This window comes from Aptenodytes forsteri, unplaced genomic scaffold (assembly GCF_000699145.1).
Source record: "Aptenodytes forsteri isolate BGI_AS27 unplaced genomic scaffold, ASM69914v1 Scaffold132, whole genome shotgun sequence".
NCBI lineage: Eukaryota > Metazoa > Chordata > Aves > Sphenisciformes > Spheniscidae > Aptenodytes > Aptenodytes forsteri.
Window position 1 is genome coordinate 5159909 of NW_008795520.1, and position 23841 is coordinate 5183749.

Here is a 23841-nt window from a genome sequence, read left to right on the forward strand (position 1 = left end):
TGGTGGATGCCCCATCCCTGGAAACATTCAAGGTCAGGTTGGACGGGGCTCTGAGCAACCTGCTCTAGTTGAAGAAGTCCCTGCCCACGGCAGGGGGGTTGGACTAGATGACCTTTAAAGGTCCCTTCCAACCCAAACCATTCTATGATTCTATTGCCACTCCTTTTTAGGAATAACTATGTATTTTACTGCTTCTGTGCTCCTGAAAGTCTCTTATATTTGTGATAAACTTTTTTAACAGTGTCAAGTGTGATAAGTAATTAATGTCAAAGAAACATTCTGAAAAGAAATAAAACCGATATTTCTATGTTCATCTGTGCTGACTCAATAATTTTAACCTGTCTTTCAACATTAAACTCATTTCAACTCACTAACATGAATTTAGCCAATACTAAAATTTACAAACCAAAGCAAGCCCCTATACTGGTTATGACAGTCCAAACCAGGCACTTGGAATCCATACTGTATTTTTTCTCTCCTTATCTCTGAATCATGAGCAGGATTACTATGCTTACAGTTTAGAGACACCTAAAGAAAAGTGAGCTGAATCCCAGTCCAGTGTTGTAGCCTATGCAGCAACGAAGGCACAATAGTCATAGATGCTGATGACAGCTGGTTGGGATAAATAGTCTGCTTATACAGTTATACATTTTACTCAGTGTGCTTAAGAGAAGATGCTCTGATTTTGCAAGCTTTAAATTGCATTAATTAACTGTCTGAAATGAGGCTAGCTATGACAGAGTTTGAAAGATGAGATTGACACAGTAAAAAAAGCACATTCCCTGCCTTGATGAGCTAACAGCACAAGTTAGGCAAACATATAGCAAGAATTGGCACATACTTAGGCAGTACAGGGGCTACTTTGTAAGCCAGCTTCCAGACACAAACATTATGGATAGTAACTTTCCTTTCCTTCAGTACAGCAGCCTAAATGAGGGGGTTTTAGTGCTCTTCCTTTAATATAAATACAATAATATTTCATCCAGTCAAGACTCTTCAAAGATACAGAACGATTAACATTAGGAGAGTTCTCTGATCTCTTGACTGGCATGAAGAAAACTTCCATTAACTGAAACAGGTAGAGCTAAGAACAAGTAATGCTTACCTGGCGTAATGGTGTGTTACACCTACTACTATACCTGATCGTAGCGAATGGAAAACAACTCATGTCTATTTCAAGGCTCCGCATCCAGGGGTTAGCAGCCCTGATTTTCAGAGGTTCTTACCATTCTTGAAACTCACATTTGAAAGCTAAGCCAAATGATCACGTCAATGATGAGAAAAATGGTATACACTAGGGTCAGTTCATACTGCCAGAGGTGAAACAAACAGTAAGAGCAAGATCCGGGTAATCTTCAGTGATGCAGGAAAGTGGGGGTGGCAACAGCCTTTTATTAACAGCAGGACCAAGTTTCAGTATTTTTCAGTATCTATGTTTAAACATTACTGATTAGCATTTGTTAAAAAATTGAGTAAAAATCCGTTCTCACTGCTTTTTGATGCAGTTGATGCTTGGCTGATAAAGGTAACACACTGATCTAATAGCTTTGCGTTTCCCTATGGCACTCTACTTATGCCCGCAGGACAGTATCACTTTTGAAACAAAGCACCATACTGTGGGCTACCTTAATTTGATAAATGATTAAAAACTGAAAAATCACCTGAGTCAGCGGACAAATGTCACAAAGTAGTGGTATTTCTAGTAAGTTCCCATATTACTTTAGTCTTGGTTTTAAATTTCCTGATTAAGAAATGTAATTGCTTCATTAGGATTCCAGAGGAAAATATACAACCATAGATTGCAGCCATAGGTTGCATCATTTGTGGAAGAGAAATAGGCCACAAAACATGAGGACAGGACCTCATCACTAGGTAAACTGAGCTCATTAAAATCAACAAGTGGGTTCACACAGTCAAATGGAAAGTTACACTTCTTGGAATACGCTGTGTAGACCAGCCTCTAAAGATAGACTTATCTTGGAAACCACAACCAAAAAAAGCTATCAATCAGCAGATAACTGCAAGCAGATAAACTGCCAGCACCCAGCTCAGTGCTGAAGAGATTGTGATGGGGTAGAAATAAGAATTCAGCATATACACAAAGAACACCGCACAGGTATAGTGAAGCAATGTTGGATGGGGAGATGATTCAAGGAATACTGGGTGCAGCTCTGGTAACCACAGTTCAAAAGGATAGTGAAAAACTGAACCAGTGTAGAGAAAAGAGCTCCTAAGAGAGAAGCTGTAGTGCAGAATAGAGATCAAAGGCCTGAAAGAATTTATGTTCCATGGACCACAGTACACACAAGTCAGACTAGATACATAGAACAGCGCATCCTGAACTCAAGCTAAATGTTTATTTACCCTTCCTCAGAAAAATAAATTTGTATTTAATGTTTTGAACATTTTTTTTTTCAGTTTTTTCATAAACTACCTGTAGTAATCTGGAATTTAAAAGTCACTGAAATATATCATGGAACTTGAAAAAAATGAAATGGAAATAGCATGAATATGGCAAGTGGGCCAGGTGAAAAACATACATGTACACATTTCCCACATAAGTGAAGAAACAAACAGAATGGGGGAAAAAAAACTCTAAAGCCATATACAAACATTCACATTCAAAGTCTTTTTTGGTCATAAAGGAAAGCTCTTGCAGCAGCACTGCAGAAAATGATTTATGGACTTTTCAAAAAAAAAAGATGGAGGCTGAGAAAACAGAATGAGAAGCAGAGATGTATGGGACTTCTTCCCTTCCATTTTGCAGGGGGGATTACAGTCTGATGCACTACACCAAATTCAATTAGTTCTGCAACAGCATTCAAAAAATTTTTAAAGATCTGATATAACTACTCAAACAGGTTTTCATTCACAAGCTAAAGACAGAAATGATTTAAAATTGTGTCCAGAATCAGTATGTAATCAGAGTACTTTTTAATTTCCTATGAGGGTCACTTCATTCCCCACATATCACAAGGAGTTATACTGACATTTTTAATTGCTGTTCTCAGGCATTGCCAAAAAAAGAAGAGGAAAAAAACCCTAAACAGAATACACTTCCCTTTGTCCTTTCATTTTCCTTTGTAATCCTTCACTTACAGTGTTGCCCTGTTAAGTGCATTTCTCATGTGAAACAGATTCAGAGGACCAGCGAACGGCTCTTAACAGTCAGACTCCTAGTTCCAAGAATCTAGATTTGTTTCTGTTTAGTAAACAGTGTCTAGGGTCTGCAGGGGTAGAAACACTCAGACATCTGGTTTTTTGAAATGGAAAAATGAAGCGTGAGGAAATAATGAAGTACAGACTTTCTTAATAGCTGTGAGCAGTGGGACATTCCAGCATCATTAACTCTTTCATTAACCTGCTGGTTCACTCCTACAGACATTCTCTTGTGTGTGACTCAAATCCATTTTACTTGTTAGTCTACTTGTTTCAAGAGTTGCCGTTCAGCAGTAGGTTTCATATAATAAACAGACACCAAACAAGCAAGCAATTGTACACGTGGATTGGAAAAAGGTACAGCTAAAACAACTGAGTATTCGGCTGAAAAACTTTCCATGCTATTAACAACCAGGAAAGACTTCAGTGACTTGACTGAGGCTAATTAGATCAAAACCTTAGTGGGTAAAATGGGGAAGAAATGGTCTCTAATTACAGCCGAATACAATACAGCCTCATGTGGAATCTCCATTCTGAAGCAACCTACTTTACAAATTGGGTGCTAAAGTAAACTAAACTGCTTTTTGCTAGGCTTCAGAAAGTATATATTGATTCTATCTCCTGGCAATGATTAACTCTTGGATATATCCATTTTAAAAGTACTAAAGCTTTAGCAACAGACGACATCCCCAGGGCAGCTATTGTTCTATTAACTCTAAGAAGGGAGGAGTAGCTAAGTTTGTTGTAAACACTGCCATTGTGGCAGACTAGCCGAGCAATACGGATACTCTGTACTTCAGTCAGGATTCAGCGAAAGTGAGACTTCTTATCTACACAGATTTTTTCTGCTCAGAACATTTAATGAGCAGAACCAATTGACACAAGTGTTTCTAAAGCATGTCTTCTACTGGTAGTACAAAACACCAAAAAAAAAAATCAGAGGGGCATATATGAAGACTAACAAAACCTGACAGATCCCCACCCACTGAAACAGTAGATACGACAAAACTCTCCAAAATATTTTTTTACTACCATTAAAGCTGTGACATGGAAAGATCCTCATTCAAGATACAATTGTGTTAGGTATGGAAAAAATCAAGAAGTGTACAGGATAAGCAGCAAAAAGTAACATAAAACTACTACAAAATAGTACGCTGTGCTTAGCAGCTTAGTAGACAGACCAACCACTGCATGTGAAAAGGTGTTGTTATCAACAAAAAAACCCACTTAAATATGCTATCACATATACTCAGAGGAAGTTAACTGTGCCCTGGTAATAAAGTTAATTGGTTGAATCAAGTATTAGTCTACCAAACCACATGTTTCAGCTACAAAGGGGATGTGCCAGACATGAAAGCATTATTTCTGCCTCTACAATTCTGCCTGAAGAACTGGAAGCTTTCAGGTTTGATTTTGCTTCAAGTTATTCACATCAAGTTTCTCCTCTAGGAGGAATAATCCTGGTTTTATCAGCTGGTTGGTTAGCTAAGTATTTTGACACAGGTCAGAAACACTAGGTCGTTTTTCATTCATCTGGCATTAAAATGAAAATACACATGGGTATTCACGCATGAAAAGTTAGTTAAAAATAATATTGAAAGACTGACAAAGTGGCAAAAGCAAGAGCTTCAGAATTAAACAGTGCAAAACCTCCTACAATTTACCTATGATAGAAAAGTCTACAAGCGCTGGGTGATTTGATGTAACACGTGTTGTTGAGCACATGAAGAGTCATGTAAATATGATGTAAAACCAGAAACAACCTTGTGATTTTTTTATGCCTTTCCTATGAACAATCCTTTGCCTTTTTATTTTTAAGACATGAGTATCCAGTTGGGCAAAAAAAAGTCAGAACTCCAGAATTAGGGAATATAGTGGCAAAAGAAAATACTAAGTTTCAGCAACGCACCAGGTAGTAATATTGTGCCATGCAGACAATCACTTCTAAAACAGCACATCCACTATTAAAAAACCCCAAAAATCTCAATTTTGAATTATCAAATACTTTGGACATCATTAAGACCACAGTGCAGAAGCTGAATTGTAAAGACCGCCTCCCTCCTCAGTCATACTGCTTCTTGCTTTCTTTCCCTTTGGCCCTACGCCTTTCTTACTCCTGGCTGCACAGTTTGAGTTTCAGTCTGTTGACAGGTGCAGGGTCTTTTGCTCAACAGCAAGAATCTTAGAGGCAGGAGAATTGGGTTTGAATATACTCAGAAGTCAGGGTTCATTTCCTGGATGAAAGCATTCACCATTCTGCAAAACCTGAGTGCTGTCCCATAGGTTTGCCACACTTCTGAATTAAAGTAACCGTAACAATGCTACTTTGTGCCTCAGTGTTCCTTACTTTCTTTTTTTAAGCGTACCTTCTAGATCAGGAGTTTTATACTTCAAGGCCCAAACTACAATGCAAGAACAGAAGCGTGGGAGGGTCAAGAACTTTCTGTTAAGTAGAGAACAAGCTGGATAAATACAGAAACAACTAAGTGCTAGTTAGAAACTGGAGTTAGCCTTTCTGGACTCTTGCTGGCTGTACGTGGCATGTGGGCATCTAGATCCCACTGAAGACAACAGTGCAGGTACTTTTGTCTCATCCTTCACTTTTCTCCTGTAATTGTTGCATTTCATTTACATCGCCAATGGTTCCAGATGTTTTACGGTAAGCGACTACTGTGTATGCAAAACAAATCAGTCTGTGGTCAAACTTTTACATAAGGCAACTTCAAAAGATAGTATCAACTTGGGGCTGAGAACTACAGGGGACAGAACAAACAAAACATAAAATGGGACATTGAATAGGATATTATGGAAAAGTGATAAAAGTCAAGATACAGATTTTGACACAAGCTTGGTGAAGTTCAAAACTTGAAAGATTTGAGAAAGAACAAAGACCCCAATAAGACAATACACAATTTGTTCCAGAGAGGAACCAAATTAACATATATCCTCCAATTCCCAAATTATATTTCTGGTCTAACTTTCAAGAACTATAAAATTTTACCTCCTAACACACACCGGAAACCATCCCCACGATAACCTGCCTTACACTGGCAGCTGAAGGACCCAGGAGTGTTGTAGCAGAAAGCATCTGGATGACAGTGGCCCTCTTGACATTCATCTACATCTGTAAAAGAAGAGATCAATCTCAGACAACTGTTCCTCCTGATGGACAAATCAGGGTGATGAATTAAACTGCAAACCTGCTGTATTACTTTCAGGCTCCTATTTAAGGATACCTGATTAGAATTATAGACCTTTGGAAGAACGTCTATACAGAAATGCAAAGGAGGAAAAAAAAAAAAAAAAGCATGCACATATTTCAGGTTCTGGCTCTCAGCAAATCCCTGCACTCTGCTATTCTGATAGGTAACTAGGATTGTTAAGTCACACAGTATTTTAGAAATACATGCCCTTGTTACTCAAGGAAAAGGCTTAACACAGCAAGAGAAGTAGGATTTGGCCCGCAAGGTTTCCAACACGTAGTTAGGTAAAGCTGCTCCCCCACTGCACTCCAATTGACATGAAACAGAATATAACTTTTTTTTTTACGTAGTCTGATCATCGTGTGTCACCAGCTTAGAAATATAAACCAATACAGTGCAAACAGTTCCAGCAGATGAAGATCTGGTCTGCTAACCGCAACTACTGCAATTTTTGCATTTACCTCATCTTGGACCTCCTGTAGCTCAAATATTGAAGGGTGAATTGAAAAGTGAGGGGAGGAAAGGACAAAAGCTTAATGCAATGCCTGCCTGAGGGACTTAAACTATGAAATTTCCTACTTTAAATCACAAGTAACTATAGGACATCGCAATGACCAGCTAAGTTGTGCAATAAAACCCCCACAACAAATGGTGTTACCCACCCTCACAGGCACGCCCATCACCAGAGAAGCCACGGAGGCATGTGCAGATGTAGGCGGACCCTCCGGTGTACACACACTGAGCGCGCTGAGGAATGTCACAATTGTGTGTGCCTGTCTGGCAACGGTTTACGACGTATTCAACAGCTGCAGGTTAGATGTACGAGAGAAAATTGAGTTTTATTCCGCAAAGTCTGAAGCTCATAGTAAGTTTATAGGGAGAGAGGAACAGCTGTGAAAGCATACAGAAGAGAAAGGAAACAAGGAAACCGAGTTGTTTGTTTTGGGGTTGGGATTTTTTTTGCCAAGATCTCCCCTTTCACTAGTGTTAAATCTTCTTATTAATGTTTTACAAGGAACTGGTTGTCCTCAGCACCTCATAGATATTTGTTAATATAGAACAGGGCAGAAAGGCTACCTCAGTGACAGATCCTAATATCCATGGCAGTTTTGCTTATAAAAAGGGGTCCTGGATGAAGAAATGTAAGGCGCCTCGCAGAGGTACCTCGCGTGTTAGCTAAGCGGCCAGTTCGCTGCAGTGGGAATTATTAGATATCCCGCTACACTAACCGAGCACTGACCCAGGGCTGCCGTCGCTTGGCAACAGATGGGAGCTGTGACTCACTCAGTGGGAGATAAACACATTTGTCAACTCTGGGAGAGATTTTTGACCAACAGTGGAAGCCGGGACCAGTCCTGCAGCTTTTCATAATTTTCTCATCGTTGACAGCAGTGACTCTGAAGGCATTGCACTGCTTTACACAAGTTATTTCAGGTAGTCGCTGGAGCCCTGCCTGTGCTTACCTGTTACGTCAGAGAAGAGGAAAGGAAACCATGGTATTTAAAATCAGAAGAGGCAAAGTACTACAAAAATTTTGGGCCCGGAAATACACGAGTTTGCAGCGTGTACATCTAGGAACAGACTTCCAGCTGCTGTAGCAGAGAGTCCACTGAGTCTTTCTTTACACAGTTCTTACGAGGAGCTGACAGGGGACCGGGACGAGACTCTACAATGCTCCTTTCATCACAGTACACAGATGAAAACTGCCACAGTATCGGCAGGGAAATAACAAAAGTCTGCCATCAGGGCCAGATCTGAAAACAGTTGTTTTTTCCATTTCTCTGGGGGAGATAACATCATTGTTAGAATCATTTGTATCTGTTCTGTTTGATGAAGTAAGTTTTAGATTACAAAATAATCTATTCAGAACTGCATTATAAATGCGTAAGATGTAGAGTTGGAGCTCAAAGGGAGTCCCCAAGTCCTCCCATTCCTCAGCCTACAAATAGGAGAATCACAGAATCATAGAATCATTAAGGTTGGAAAAGACCTCTAAGATCATCAAGTCCAACCGTCAACCCAACACCACCATGACCACTTTACAACTCTTCTAAAGCTATCCAGCGAGTCACACAGCTGGTATGAAAAAGCTGCAGTTCCAGAAAAGCTGAGTCAGAGCTGGTATCCCAGAGCAAGCTGCAAAAGCTCAAAGAGGGTAGCTGTTGCCCCTTCTGGGGTTCACGTTGTCTGTGGGTTTTATAACCTCCACCCTCCCCTGTGGAAAGGGGAACAAGATTACCATGACATTTATTTTCAATCAGTTGGGAAAACAGAGTTCATCTTCCCTTCTCTTCAGTCTTACAGATGCAAGGTTTGGTTTTGATTGAAGGAAGGGATCAAACTGAAGTCCTTCAAGCTGGGCAAGGAATTAACCTAGCACTTGTTAGAAGTGTGACACAGCACTTGTTAGAAGTGTGACACATCAACTTGATGGGGAAGTGGTAGAGTGAAGCCAGTGAGGTCATGGCTGGAGGGAAGAATGTTCCCTTTCAGGTCCAAGTGACAAGAGGGCAGTGGTGGACGTAATGCCACACTTCCACATCTCACCCTATCCCTTCCAGTGTCCTGGTAGAAGAAGTTACTTTTTCCAACTGTTCTGCAACAAAGGGGAGACTTAGGGCGCACTGTGAGCCGACGTGAATGGTAATTCTTACTGGAGCAGAGAAATGGGGCTCGTGATGGAATGTAATACACAGCATGCAAAGTCACACACTTAAGGGAAGTAATGCAACTTTCTGCTGTAAGATGAAGGCTTCTCAGTCTTAGCTGAAGAACAGTCTCGGCTATAATGAGGAAAGACCTGAATGCATTAGCTGATCAAAGGGTACCTAAGCTTCCACCACAAAGCAGTCACGACAGAAGCAAACATAAACCTCAGCTGTTATCAGTTATTTCCAAAAGAAACAGCAACTGGTCCAACCATACTGGAAGAGTGTGTACAGGTTTTGTCAGTACAGAATTACCGTCAGGTTGCAAACAAAGACAAAAATTCTAACTAAAAAAACCCAAAAAACTAATCTATATCCTATCCTGACAGTTAAAGCTCTAGCAGTAGAGTCATTACCCCTCTTCTGTCTGCCATTTGTAGATTTTTTTTATTTAGCTTTTGATATTTGCAATATAAATGACACCCAAAAGAATCATCTTAATGTTCTCAAGGACAAAGCTCATGATTTTTCTTTCTATATGGAAAATTCACTTTCAATACACATCCTACACAATCATCTTGCAATTCTGCTAGCTACCAAATGGAATTTCTACAACTTTAGTGAAAAAGAGAGTAAACAGAAAAAAAAAATCCCTCGTTAGGACAACCTTAGTCCAGCAAGTACAGATTAACTCAGGCTTCCTACAGAAAAAAGTTTTTAAATTAAATAAAAATAACTAATTCAGTGACAACTACTGAATTTGAAGTTTTAATGGTCCATTAACAGACCAGCTAGATTTCCTCCAAATCTCAAAGATTTTAACAGTGAAATGATCTGTAGTTATAATTCCTTTTCAGCATGATTAACTATCACCTCAGAATAAGTCAGCCAAGACACACTGGTTTAGACCTGTGCACTGCCTTATCCAAGGGATGAACCTGTAACTAAAATCTAATCTGTTAAATCCAATTCTGGATTAGATATAAGAAAGAAACAAAACACAAAACCCCAAAACGCCAAAGCACAGGACTACAGAAAATGCAGGAAAAGCCCTACCTCATCTTGAAAGTGAGATGTTGTGAAATACCAACAAATTAATAACTGCTCATTTTAATTTTTCTTCTTTTACAAATTTGAATTTTACTTCCATGTGAAATCTACAGCTAAATAATGGTACAGAAAGGACAAAAAAAAAATCCTCGTTAGGACAACCTTAGTCCAGCAAGTACAGATTAACTCAGGCTTCCTACAGAAAAAAGTTTTTAAATTAAATAAAAATAACTAATTCAGTGACAACTACTGAATTTGAAGTTTTAATGGTCCATTAACAGACCAGCTAGATTTCCTCCAAATCTCAAAGATTTTAACAGTGAAATGATCTGTAGTTATAATTCCTTTTCAGCATGATTAACTATAGTCCAGCAAGTACAGATTAACTCAGGCTTCCTACAGAAAAAAGTTTTTAAATTAAATAAAAATAACTAATTCAGTGACAACTACTGAATTTGAAGTTTTAATGGTCCATTAACAGACCAGCTAGATTTCCTCCAAATCTCAAAGATTTTAACAGTGAAATGATCTGTAGTTATAATTCCTTTTCAGCATGATTAACTATCACCTCAGAATAAGCCAGCCAAGACACACTGGTTTAGACCTGTGCACTGCCTTATCCAAGGGATGAACCTGTAACTAAAATCTAATCTGTTAAATCCAATTCTGGATTAGATATAAGAAAGAAACAAAACACAAAACCCCAAAACGCCAAAGCACAGGACTACAGAAAATGCAGGAAAAGCCCTACCTCATCTTGAAAGTGAGATGTTGTGAAATACCAACAAATTAATAACTGCTCATTTTAATTTTTCTTCTTTTACAAATTTGAATTTTACTTCCATGTGAAATCTACAGCTAAATAATGGTACAGAAAGGACAGAAGCATTCAATAATTATTTCCACTTTCTGTTTGGAAACATTCTGAATGGGGAATTTTTGTGAGATGAAAACAAAGTACTTTAGGCACCTTCTTTGGTTACCTAATGGATTGTAATCACTAACTGCAGCATGAACTCCTAAATTCAACTCATGTTAGAAGTCAGCGCACATCCTAGAAGCTCTGTTTTCTGTCTCTGTGAGATGAATCACAGCCTGAAAGCTGCTGGGCAGTGCTTTTAAGAAATGTGAAACTCACCAACACAAGTCCGCCCATCTGCTCCAAACTGGTATCCTTCAACACACTCGCAGCGGTAGGTTCCCGGCTGGTTATTGCAGACTGCATTGCTGCCACATAGAGCTGGTTGCTCTGAACATTCATCAATATCTAGAATATTATAAGGATTCCAGTTATTACAGAGATGCATTTAATACTGATGCCATAAAAAACAGAAACTGTGCAATTGTTGAATAATAGCAGGCTTGCATATTTAAACCATGTCTTGGATAGACCATACCTCTTAAGAGATATTAGTAACCTGAAAATAAGTTTTCAGGTAACTGTGTCCTCAGCTAATCTGCACCAGAAAAAACCCAGAACAGGTTCTATAATGGAGTAATAAGGGGAAGGGACAAGAAATCAGAGGGGAAGGAAGAGCCTACAATGCAGCCTACAAGGTGATCAGAAGCAGTGATGACTACTGGGGAAGCATAAACTTTAGGAAAGACTTCCCTTTTTGTTATCGATATACATCTCTAATCCACTGCTGCTCAACTCACAGCACAGACTGGGAGGGACAGTGTGATGCTGTTGTTTTCATTTGTAAGTTGATTTAAGGGTTGGAGTGGGTGGGAGGGTTGTGTTTTGGTTTTTTTTAATAAAAAAACCCAACTCAGTTAACTAATAGGGATGATGCATATTTCATTAATACACACTTTCACCTCTTGAAAACAAGTATGCTGTGATTTGATTATAAAACAAAACCCAAATACATTAAGGATACAGAGCTGTACAGAGCTGGGAAATAAGTCTCCTTGAACAGAAGGGATTTTCAAAGCAGATCTTGAAAAAGATGATTATTTCAATGGGTTCCACATATCTGTGCTCTGTACACGTGTGCAAATGCCATTCCACATCTCCTTCAAGAACTTTTAACCTAGTTGACTCATTTTAACCAGAACTTGCATTACAGTAAATTTCTCACAGCAAAGTTCCCACAGGTTTTATGAAAGGACAAACTGGGTAGGAAAGATGCTTTGCAAGCTAGGAAAACATACCCAAGTTTGACCCTTCAAGACAAACTTGTTTGCTATGATTATTGAGATACATCAGCCACCCCAGCATCCCTCTAACCTATCTTTCCCAAAACCAGTCCCTCAGGACAGTTCATTTTGCTGGAATGGCTAGTCCTGAGGGTCAATACATTCCAAGCAAAACAAATGCTACATTAGCTGTCATTTTGTAATGGAAGTTTTCTGATACCATAACAAACTTTTCCATCTCCACGGAAGCCAATCGAACATTCGCACAAGAAACGATTTCCAGTTCCTGGACGACAGATCGCATTGGTGTCACAGTTATGGGTACCGGTGTAGCAAGGATTCCGGTTAATATCAGCAGAACCATCTGACAAGAGAGACCATAGTTAGCCATGACAACTCTATGCAAGTAATAGCACTCAGATAAGGCCCGGAAGGAGGTTGCTTGTAGTGCATGGGAAACAAGGAAAGAGAATACTTTTTGCACCAGGAAGAAGGGGACTTGTAGGTGATATGCAGGACATGAATCTCAGACACAGCAATAGCACCTGTATTCCTTGTTACTTGTGCAAAGGACTGCTGAGTTAAAAAAAGATAGAGAAGCCACAAAAACCTCTCTAAAGAGCAAGACTGACAAAGATAACGCATCTTCTAGCCACTGACACTAGACCCAAATTGCGATTCTTAATAGCTTGGTTTGTTCATTTTAATTAGTAGAACTTTATCTTTGTAACAAACAAAAGTGAGCACAGTCTTTTCTTGTACTCATCTGGTGTGCATTTTCAAATTGCTCCTTTACTTTTTTCTGATTTTAGTGCAAACAGACAAACTTGGACAGTTCATCCAAAAAACAAGCTTCATAGACTGCCTACCTTCCAAAGATAAAATGTCATGTTTCAAGATAAATTATAGAAACTAGCTGTTTCAATGGCAAATCTTATTCCCGTCTTTTGCCCTTTGCTCTGACAATACCAAAAGATTCATTTATAGAGGAACTAATAATTAGGTAAAGATAAATGATACGCTCCATGTATCTGAGCAGCAATAGATTCAAGGTGGTATGTTGAGAGTATTTCAAGGAATTAGACACAAACTCCACTGAACTTCAAGATGAGATAATCACTTAAATACTCTTCCCCAAGTGAAAATACAAACTTTCAACAGTCCCATTTCTCTTAATTGGTAGACCCAGACTTCTACTGACTAATGCAACAAATTAATATAACTCATTAATTTATCCCAGCTAAAGCAGGCTAAAAAAAAAAATATAGAAGCCTGCTCTTAATTACTTACAAAAGAGAAAAAGAAAGATTTCCAATTCATACATACCACTGATTGGGCCGATGGAATTACTCATAGCATATCGCAGAATCTGCTCATCTCGGTTATACAGGACAAACACACTGTCCACTGAGAGCTGCTGTGTAGCAGAAGCAGCGTGGTGAGAGTCGTCATGAATGCATTCATCAAACGAGATGGTCTGTCGCCACTGATAGGCACCTGTGTATGTGGAAGCAACCCCATCCCTTTCTGGCTCTGTCACTGCGTACTCCCTGGTGGACGATGAAGTGATCACTGCAACATGGCAACAAACACGCTGATCAGAACAGAGAGCAAAAATACTCTGCCCAATGCTATCTGTAGACTTGGGATACAGGCTGAGTAGTGTAAGTAAAAATTTCAAAGGCAAGAAGCTACGGAAGTGGATGTATTTCCATGCAAAGGAATAGGCACTTGACTAGGCTTACTCTGTTCTCAGATATAACAGCCTTGAGGAATGAGTCACATAATTTATCTTGACTTATTTTAAAAATTTAACTTTACTTTGTGGGTTACCAGGTAAAGAAAGGAACATTCAACTCAGGAAACTCAGAGGTTTCCTTAGATGAATTTACATAGTGGATCTATAAGCTAAGAAGGCCAAGAGCCACCTCACCAGCACCAAACTACACCCACTTTTAGTTCATTGTGGTCTACTGGCCTCGGATTTTGACAGAGTCCTGAAGAAGATACATGTCAGAGCTCTTGTCTGCTTCACAACAATTCTCTATGTTGTGAAAAATTGTGACCAAAACTCTTCAAAGCAGATCTGGGCTTGTGGATCCTCCCAACAGAAAGCTCCTCAGAACTCCACTGTTCTTCATATGGACACCAGAACACACCTGTATCAATCCACTTGCAACAGCTGGCAAAAGCTGGATTTCTATTAAGTAATGGTCTATCAGATACACCATAGGACAGCAGAAGAATAACTATTTCAGTACTGGAAAAATCAAATCCAGCCTGAAGGATGCCTCCTTCCAGCCCCTGACTTTTCCTCCCTGGGGACAGCATTTCTGCCAAGAAGGCAGGCGTTCTACAGAGCACACGCTGCCCAGACAACTCCTCCAAAACTCTGAAGTTGTTCAGCACAAAGCAGAAGCTTCCTGCTGCCTCCAGCTCCTCCTCCCCTATAACAGGCAAAGCAGCAAGAGAGGCTACCAAAGCCAGACATTAGCAGATATAAGGCAGTGATGACAGGCAAAGCAGCAAGAGGGGTTCATCACTGGCTACCAAAACCAGACATTAGCAGATATAAGGCAGTGATGATGCAACTACACCATTTTCAGCTCTCTCTAGCAATCAAAGTGTGCCCTTGAAGCAAAGGGCACTCTCTCCAGTATTCACATGCACCTGGGTGCACCACAGGCTGCTTCCTCTTTATTGCTCTTTGACAGCTGGGCTGGCTGGCCAGCAGCAACACTCCAACCTCACTTTGTTTTTGCTGTGTTGAAACACCCATAATTTTATCCAGCAAGAGGAAAGCAAAAGAAGGGAGTTTCCCCTGTAAATAGTGAAATGAAGAATGGCTCTCTTAACAAACCTCAGAGTCTGAGATAAGTGAGAGAGAGAGAGAGAGAGAGAAAGAGAAGGAGAGAAGTACTGAAGAGACAATGGAGGAAACCGATAAGGGAATTAAGAGGCTCCTAATTTTCTGGTCAGTTCAAATTCAGCTCCGATAACACTGACAAATGCTTGTTACTAACACAAGGCACAGTCATTGCAATGCAGTTTACATGACACATACTGGTAAATAACTGGTTTGCACAGTCTTATTGGACAAGACCAAAGCCCACTTAATGACATTACCACAGAAAGGTATACACCAGTACAGCTCCTACTGAAGGGCTGTGGACCCTACAAAAAAGCTTTGCAACTTGTACGACTGCCATCAGCAGTGCAAAAATAAGGCCAGTGGAAAGGGGAATCAAGAGTGTTTTGCATCAGTTCAGAGAAAGTTAAACTCACATTTTTTTCAATAAAAAGATTAGAAATATTTGCATTGTCCCACTCAAAATCCACCCTCTTTTGGGACTTGTTCCAAAGAGGCAAAAAGCAACTTTCTATAAATCCAAGGATCCTAAGTACACTCGCTAAGAAGGGAATAAAATAATGTTTTTTGGATTGTCTTACTCACTGCTCTGAGAAATGTGCACTTTCTTATAATTTCATTCTTAGGGAACCTTACCAGAACTAGAAGTGTGATAGAGTTCAGTGTATGGTTCTATATGGACTGATGCACCAGATGGGATCTCAGGTATTCTGCCCTCCATTTCTGTGCTGATGGTAAGGTGACCATGCTCATCAATTCCACTGAATCTCTGCTTTATAACCAGCTTCTCATTGTTGCCAAGAAAAGTTACTTCAGTTTGCCGTGTAAACTCACCACCTAAAGAAACAGTATTAGTTAAACCACTTAATAGCAGTTTCTGAGTCCTTCTATTCAAAGTAATTTATATTTTATCTACTAGAAGCAATATTATTTTCTGCTCCTTCTATTCAAAGTATTGCTCCTAGTAGATAAAATATAAATCACTATTTTCTGCAAGCTTTGATGCAGCATAATTGCTAATGTTTTGGGTTTCTACAGAAATAACTTTTGGAGGTATACTGATAATATTCTCGGATACTGCAAGGAAACTATCTTTTCTTAAGCACTGAGCACGCTAAATTGCAAGTAAGCCTGCAGAAGCAGGTTCTTTTAAATTAAAAAAAAGTTCCAACAAAGCTAATAATAGTAGGCCTTACCCTACTAGTTAAAATGGCAAAGGAGTTGTACACTTTAGAGAAAACCTCCATTAGGAATACAGTGAGTTAAAAAAACATTAAAAAAATCCAGTACATCTGTTTCCAAATCAAAACCAAGTGAAATGTATGTTGTAAATTCCAGAACAAACTTCAAACACACCAAATCCAAGAAAACTCCAAAACTAAAAGTTATGTTCGACTAAATTCATAGTACAGGGCTGTAAAGGATAAAATTTTAAAAAGAAACACATGTTCTCCTAGAATTCAAGCTGTAGATCCAATCTGTTCATGTGCACAACCAACCAGCTTTGGCCTCAGACTCTCATGAAAAGCTGTAATTGTGAACTGGGGTTTCCCTCACATAAGTTAACAGGATCATTTGCATCTCATGCAGGAATTGCTTCTGTTAAGAATTTCAGACCTTCATGAGGTCAGATTTTCATTCCTCTTTTGCTCTGTTGGTACAATCAGGCAATTAACATGTTAGACCTCTTGTAGATGTAGGGACAGCTTTTTTCAGTAGTTCTGTACACTCTAGTACCAAAAATCAGATCCTTTTTAATAATGTCTTTCTTGCACAGAAACTGGCCAAGCCGTTCTTCTTTTTAACAGACTTACATGCTTGTGCACTGACAGTAAATTAAACAGCCCAATATCTACACATTGTAAACAAGAAAAATGGCAAGAAGTTTGATTACAAAGCAATCCATTTACAGCTCAGAATAAACATGCTTTCATCCTATATTGCTTCTAAATACACATTTCTTTTCTCTCAAGACAGAGGAAAGCATAGCACAGTTTTTGAACATTATTTTAATTTAGAACTTACCAGTAACACTGAATCCATTTTTATATCCTTGCTGTTCCACAGCAAACATCCATCCTATGATACCTCCAATAGAGGCAAGAGGCAGTAACGAATACCCCAAAGTCTCTGGGATTGTGCTGATAGCAGTGTAGGCACGCCCTTGGTTCATCACAACATAGGAATGGAGATCAGTGTTCTCGAATATAACTGGAATGGGGTTATTTCCTACAAAGATTCTTCCTTTGACCTTCCCGTTGACTCTCTGAGGAGAACCTGGCAAATCAATACAACGCATCATAACAAAACGACAGTTCTCACATACTCTCCAAGGAACGTGTTCAGAGCGCTCACTACATTCAGAGATACTAGTGTTGAAATAAATGGCAAACAAATGCTCACAGAATTCAACAGACAGGAAACTGCCGACAAACAGTGTGTTAATTTGCTTACATATGTATGTGCATGTGTGTGTGTTGCCATTATACAGATGACTAAGTGGCCAAAATTGCCTGAAAAGATGCCCTTTACCCTAATTAGCAATTTTGTCTGCAAGGATAACTGCATAAACAGACTAAGCTGTTGCAGTCTCTCTGACAGTAAGTGGCATACAGAAACTTCTTTTGAAGATCACACTTCATATGAATACCTACTGAACATAAATTTATTCATTCCCTATTAGAAGGCTAACACCATGAGGTGTTAGAGTAATTGACCTATTATTCTAACCTATTCTGTTTCTTAACTCAAAACTATTGACCGTTTTAAGACTGTCCATGTTTTACAGAAGTAGTTACTGTGGATTGCTAGTTTTCTTCCGTATATAATTTCCTATGTGCAAATTCAAATTCCATTATCATCAGATCCTTCTTTTCTTTCTCTGGAAAATTCAATTTTATGAACTGAAAGCTAAGTAGTAGGTTTTGCTTTCCTGCCTCATAAAACACAAAGTCTGCAGTCAGCTATTTTAGTTGTTGAAATGCATCTATACTCTTGAGTCAAGTCACTATGAGGAGTACAAGTGTATACATAAGAAATTCCTTTATGGATTTTACACAGGAACAAAGTTTAAATGGGTATCTAACAAAAATCTGGCAGATTAGCCCTTTAGTAAAGAAGCTTAAGAGTCAGACAAAGAGGAGCCATGTTCTTTACTTTGATGATCAAAGTTAATTTGTTCATCCCCTTTGAACTGTCCATTTTAGAGTGGCGACCAAATCAGATTTCAACAAGTTGGAAGTTCACAACTAATTCTAGCAATAAACACTAGATGTTACGCTATTACATGATGTCAGTTATGTAAGCATTTGTTTTTTCTAGAAAGTCATGTTAAAATGCATAATGCATATAATTGACCATCTAAAATAATTTCCTTCATTCAAAAACCCACACCATTTTAGAAAGCATAGCTCACTTCTTAAAATACCTTTCAATACATCTCAGTGATAAGTCTTTCAAGAAGTATTTAACCACATGGCTTTTTAGTATTGAAAACAGGTCACCTCATTCAAGAATGCCATGTGCAATTGCTGCATATGTACTCAATTTTCAAAAAAGTTACCTTCTGCTACACATTGTCTGCCATTTCCTTTGTAACCAGCAATACAACTGCAACAAAATCCGTTGGGATAATCTTTGCAAATAGCATGAACAGAGCACTGGTGGCGGTTGTTAGCACAGGTCTGTTGGACATCTGTGTGGTAGCGAAACACTGTAGAAAATAAGACCAGACACTTACACGTCATGTAATTACTATCGTATTCACATATCCCTGGTTTAGATTAAAAATATCTCTAGACTAACTTGATCAGTTTTTTTCATTTTCTCTTTAAGGAAAACAAGCAGTTGCAATTGATTTTTGCTAACCTTGCAATATGCAAGTAACAGTCTACTATTTTGCAGAAAACAGCAGGGCTTCAGATGTTAGAAAACTGTTTAATTCTATCGATTTCAGCAGATCTATATTATGTAGATCAGTTAAACTGTCTTGGTGAAACTAAATACACAATAATTTTAACCTGTCCTTGTTTCCAAACCAAAGCAAAAAGGAGCCTTTCCAACCTCAGAACAAAACACATCAGTATGGTACCCTGGACTGTGCACCAACGGATGCACCCTGTAATCCTAGTTGGCTTACCCTATTATTTCATGGAGATAGCAATTCTCACATCTGCTTCAAGAAACAATTAACAGCTGGGCAGTCAGTCACACTGTTTTGAATTTCCTACAAACACTTCCTCAGAAGTTAGAATCGCTAATCCCACCCTTGTAAAACTTAAGGCCATGAAACCCTAGCCAACAATTTTTACAACAGTTACTAGTACCAACCTTTGTTAAATCACCTGTATTCAGTAACACATCTATGAAAGGAGATAAGCTAGGTTTCAGTAGAACCGATCATAAAATCCTTACCAGGAACAGCCACTTAATGCAGCTATTAAACTTAAGATCATACCTTTAACAACAGTCCTGGGAAAAAAGAAAGGGAAATCAGTCACCGCTAAGAATGCATCAGCTTTAGGAATACAGTTATCCCTATAGGAAGCTTTCCTTAGGAGAGATTCAGGTTCCACAGACACACTGTAAATGTGCTCTCCTGTGAGCTTCGCTGGGGCACTAGTTTACTAGACTGGCGAGATCTGAATCTGAGGTGACATCCAAGTTAACTACCTCAATGAATAACACAAACTTATTAAATGTGTCCAGATTTTCAGATATGAAGGTAGTGAGAAGGAAACAGATTATTCCTTTAGTAGTTCAATTTCTTGCACACCTGTTTTTTTGCAGCCTGTCCATCTTAGAAGTACCCAAGCTGTACAAAAGACCTTACCTATACCAGTTTCATCAAATTCTTCCACATCTATGACTTGGGGTTGCTGTGGGGGGAACTGCTGGACCTGGAACTGGCGAGGTGGAGCTTTTGCTGTTGGGAAATCTTGATGACTGTAAAAAGACTCAGTCGAAGGTGTTCCTGTTACATCTTGGTATGAAGTCAGAAAGTCTTCTGCAGCTAGCTGAGGAACACTATACGTAACGTGGTGCTGATCCTCTTCTGTGCTGTCTGTACTACTGGTGACATACTGCTGTCTTATTTCAGTGGAGCCATAGTCTGCCATAAATGGTTTTGAAGTCATCTTCTGGTCTTGTTGATTGGCCTCTAGGCTCTCCAAAACGTTGCTGATCTTGGCAGGCACAATACTGTCGGATGAGCTACCAATCTCGAACACCCAGACACCTTGTTTCCCAGCATTGCTGCTTCTATCAGAGAGAAGCATATGCCAAATCAAAATGATCAAGAACAAGTTGTGTGGTATTTCTAGCCTACACAAAATGTTATCCTTCACTGAGAAATATCAGGACAAAATTGTCAAATTATCTTATCTACATACTTATCTACAGGTACAGTTTATTCAGCTATAAAACACCCCCGACAGTTTGGATAGCATTTTTTCTCCACACCCAGAGTTCTCTTCTTGAGAATTTCTAGCCTTCTTGTCTCCAAAGTGATGGGAACAGAAGGAGATATTTGGGCCACAAATATCTTGCTAACACTCACTAGAACCTTCTAACTCATTCCCTTTCCTTCTTGTTCACTTTTACTGTCAAAAAAAAGACTGCCCAGGGTAGACTATAAAGAGTTAAAGTCTCAGGTGGTCCTATTTTTAGAAGGGCTAAGTGTACAGCAGCTCCTACCAGTGACAATGGAACTATGGACTTCTGACAAGTTATACCGAAGTCCTTATATTTCTCAAGAGGGTGGATATTTATCAGCGGAAGACTTTGCGATTTCTCATGCAACGGCTAATGGGATATTATTATTTCTCATTGACTCATGCTACAGTTAAGAAAAACATGGAATTCCTTGATGTTTTCTTGAGGAGTTTAAACAAACAAACAAAAAAGCATACTTGTGCAGGTTTCTAATGCTGTCTTCGTCATTAGCAATGACATTGTAGGATCCCGGCTTTTCCCAAAAGTAATAGTTTGTAGAGGCTTGACTAAAGCCAACCATAGCAGGAATCTTTCCATCATCATTCTTGGAGTATGTACTATAGAACTGCAAACTATCTTCCGGATAAAGGAAAATAGCATAGGAACTGGAGTCAGAAGAGGCTAAAACAGCCTGGAATGTGTTTCTCTGTGGAAAAAATTTAACATCCATTTACTCACGGAAAAATGTCAAGATAGACAACAGAATAACATTTTTTTTAAACACAAATTCAAAATCAGAATTTCCATCACACATACCACATCATGTACTTCCTAGGAGAAATCAATATTATGCAAGCTTATGTTTTGCTACAGCAGTTTTAGCTTTAGCATGCATAAACACCAAAAAGAAGGCATTATCAAAGGTAAGTTAATCTGCTAGGAAATAGCCAGAGAGGCTGCCTAAAACATAACAATTCTCAGTTCTGTAACATGCATAGGATACTATATCATCTCTTTAAAATAAAAAGAGTGATGTGCTAGACTAAATAGAAAAATTCTGTAAACAGAATATTTAAAGAAGAGTTCAAGTTTCACATTGCTGCAAGTGTCTTTTCCTGTAGGAACACTCCTACATACTGTAGGAACCATCACGACAGTACCTCAGACATCAGCTATTCGTTGCCACCAGAGTGCAGAATCATTACTGTGAACACAATGGTTGTGTCAAGTTAGGCACAAGAAATTAACCTTTGATGAAATAAGATTTGATAAGTTGTGGTAATGTTCTCAACTTTATACACTGTGAGCAGGCTCATCAGCTGGGATAATTATGGTGCATAGTTATGTATCTTTGCAGGATAGTACCTAACATGGTTTAAAAAGGGAAAATGGTTTGCAAGTAATACAAACAATAACCTCTAACTGCTTCTTCATTCAATACCAGCACAAAGCATGACCTTTTTGTGAATGCAAATGTCATCTGTCCAAGAGGGATTCACAGTCTGAAGTTCCTATTAGTCCATATACCTATCAGATTTTAGATAGTTTGATGTCAAAATGATTTAAGAGTGTGTTGAAAAATGCAAGCCAGCTGGATTATATCGCACAGATGGAGGGCAGGATATCCTACTATTTCAGTTATTAACACATCACACTCAACATTCAAAGTAAAAGTTGTCAGGGAATACAAAGAAATCAGCTATGTAGATTCAAGCATTTTCTTTTGAATGAATAAAATACTGTAAAATAAAAATCAAGTAAAAATTCTGGAAACTTCTATTTTGCTACAGTCTTTTCAACAACAAAATACGTTCTTAACTGTACAGGATTCATTTAAACACAAAGGAATTCAAGCCTCCAAAACAAGAGGTTATGGTGTTACACTTCAGCTGAACACATGTCCAACGTGTCTTAAAGCTCTGATTAACATTCACCTTTTCTTCCAAAGCATGATCTTCTCCCGGTGCCTGGTAAGGAGCCACGAGCTTCCAGGTAACAATGACAACACTGCTGGGATCAAAAGTAGTCTCGGGAAAACCTCTTTTGATATAGTCTGACGCAAGTTGCAAGACATCTGAGGACGAATCTTCTCTGTAATACACATTTCCACGTCCATCTGTTGTGTCCAGGTCAGCCATAAAAGGAGCAATAGCCCCAAAACTGACTGGGAATTGGCCGAGATATTTTTCTTCACTTGAAGGTTCATTCACTGCAATAATCCCATTAGTGGCAACCTAATAAAAGGGTGGAAATTATAAGACACATGCTGTTCATATGGCTGTCTCCCACACCTATGTGCTTTAGATCATAGTATTTTCATTGCATTTCCAAAAGAAATTGAGTCAAAAGTCAGTCTTGTATTTGTAAAGTAACTGAATTTTTTCAAGTTTCTGTTTTGTATCCCATGTCAGGAGTCCTGGGATTCCAGTTGCCCAAAACCAGAGGTCTACTTTATGGATAGACCAACCCTTTTTCCCTAGATAAAGATTTTAGCTATTTAAATTTCAGACACTTAGTGCCTCTTCTAACAAAGATGTACAAAACCACCACATTTACAAGTTTCCAAGTCTTTCTCAGACCAAGATCCAGCTCAATCGCTCCGGGAGTCTGTCAAGAATTGTGTACAGACCCTCCCAGATGACCAAAAGCTCTTCTCACTTTTCACTGTTACTCTCCTGAAGAGCAGTTTTACAACAGCATGACTGGGGATGGTAAGGATGAAGCAAGTATTTGCAACAGTTACTTTTTTGGTTAACCAGCGAGCTAGATTCTTACCTGGTGTAAAGCAGAGCGGGCTACAGAGAAGCTGTATCAAAGTCATAGCATACCCCCTGGGAATCTGGACTTCTACCATGAAGGCAGAGAAGGATGCTTAATCTGGACAGTTTAGAAAGCTGCCCATTCCTAAGGAAGTCTGCTGACGATGGGGAAAAAAAAAAAAGCGGGGGGGGAAAGAGAAACTGAACAGCTCTGTCTTGTCCCACACGCACACTTAAGTCATGACACAACAGGCTATGTCATTCCCATGAAAACCTGGTTAGGGAGTCAGGATGCAAGCGGGTCAGCTGAGCTTTCCTTGCTACTACAGCACTGCCTCCAAAGCTGATAGAACTTCTGAGCAAACAACTAATCTACACATAGACACTCCATGCTTAAATATTGTAATAGCGTGGGTGAAAGTCTGCTGGGAAGATGTACACATTTCTCTTTGCCTGGCCAGGACTGCTCTAATTGTCACTTCACTACAACCATCCTCCTAGGAACTTAGAATCATAGAATCATAGAATCATTGAGGTTGGAAAAGACCTCTAAGATCATCGAGTCCAACCGTCAACCC

At 39.1% G+C, this 23841-nt stretch overlaps 1 protein-coding gene across 1 annotated transcript in view; it reads right to left on the reverse strand.

The window, feature by feature from the left end:
• NID1 (nidogen 1) overlaps positions 1-23841 on the reverse strand; it is a 46459-nt gene that overhangs the window by 21133 nt on the left and 1485 nt on the right. The window contains exons 2-11 of the mRNA XM_009281832.1: positions 22439-22738; positions 20981-21210; positions 19903-20330; positions 18634-18783; positions 17097-17348; positions 15708-15908; positions 13529-13774; positions 12423-12566; positions 11199-11327; positions 6161-6283 (exon numbers count right to left, since the gene is read on the reverse strand). Of these exons, the coding sequence (XP_009280107.1) occupies positions 6161-6283; positions 11199-11327; positions 12423-12566; positions 13529-13774; positions 15708-15908; positions 17097-17348; positions 18634-18783; positions 19903-20330; positions 20981-21210; positions 22439-22738 (2203 nt within the window). The remainder of the gene's footprint in view (positions 1-6160; positions 6284-11198; positions 11328-12422; positions 12567-13528; positions 13775-15707; positions 15909-17096; positions 17349-18633; positions 18784-19902; positions 20331-20980; positions 21211-22438; positions 22739-23841) is intronic.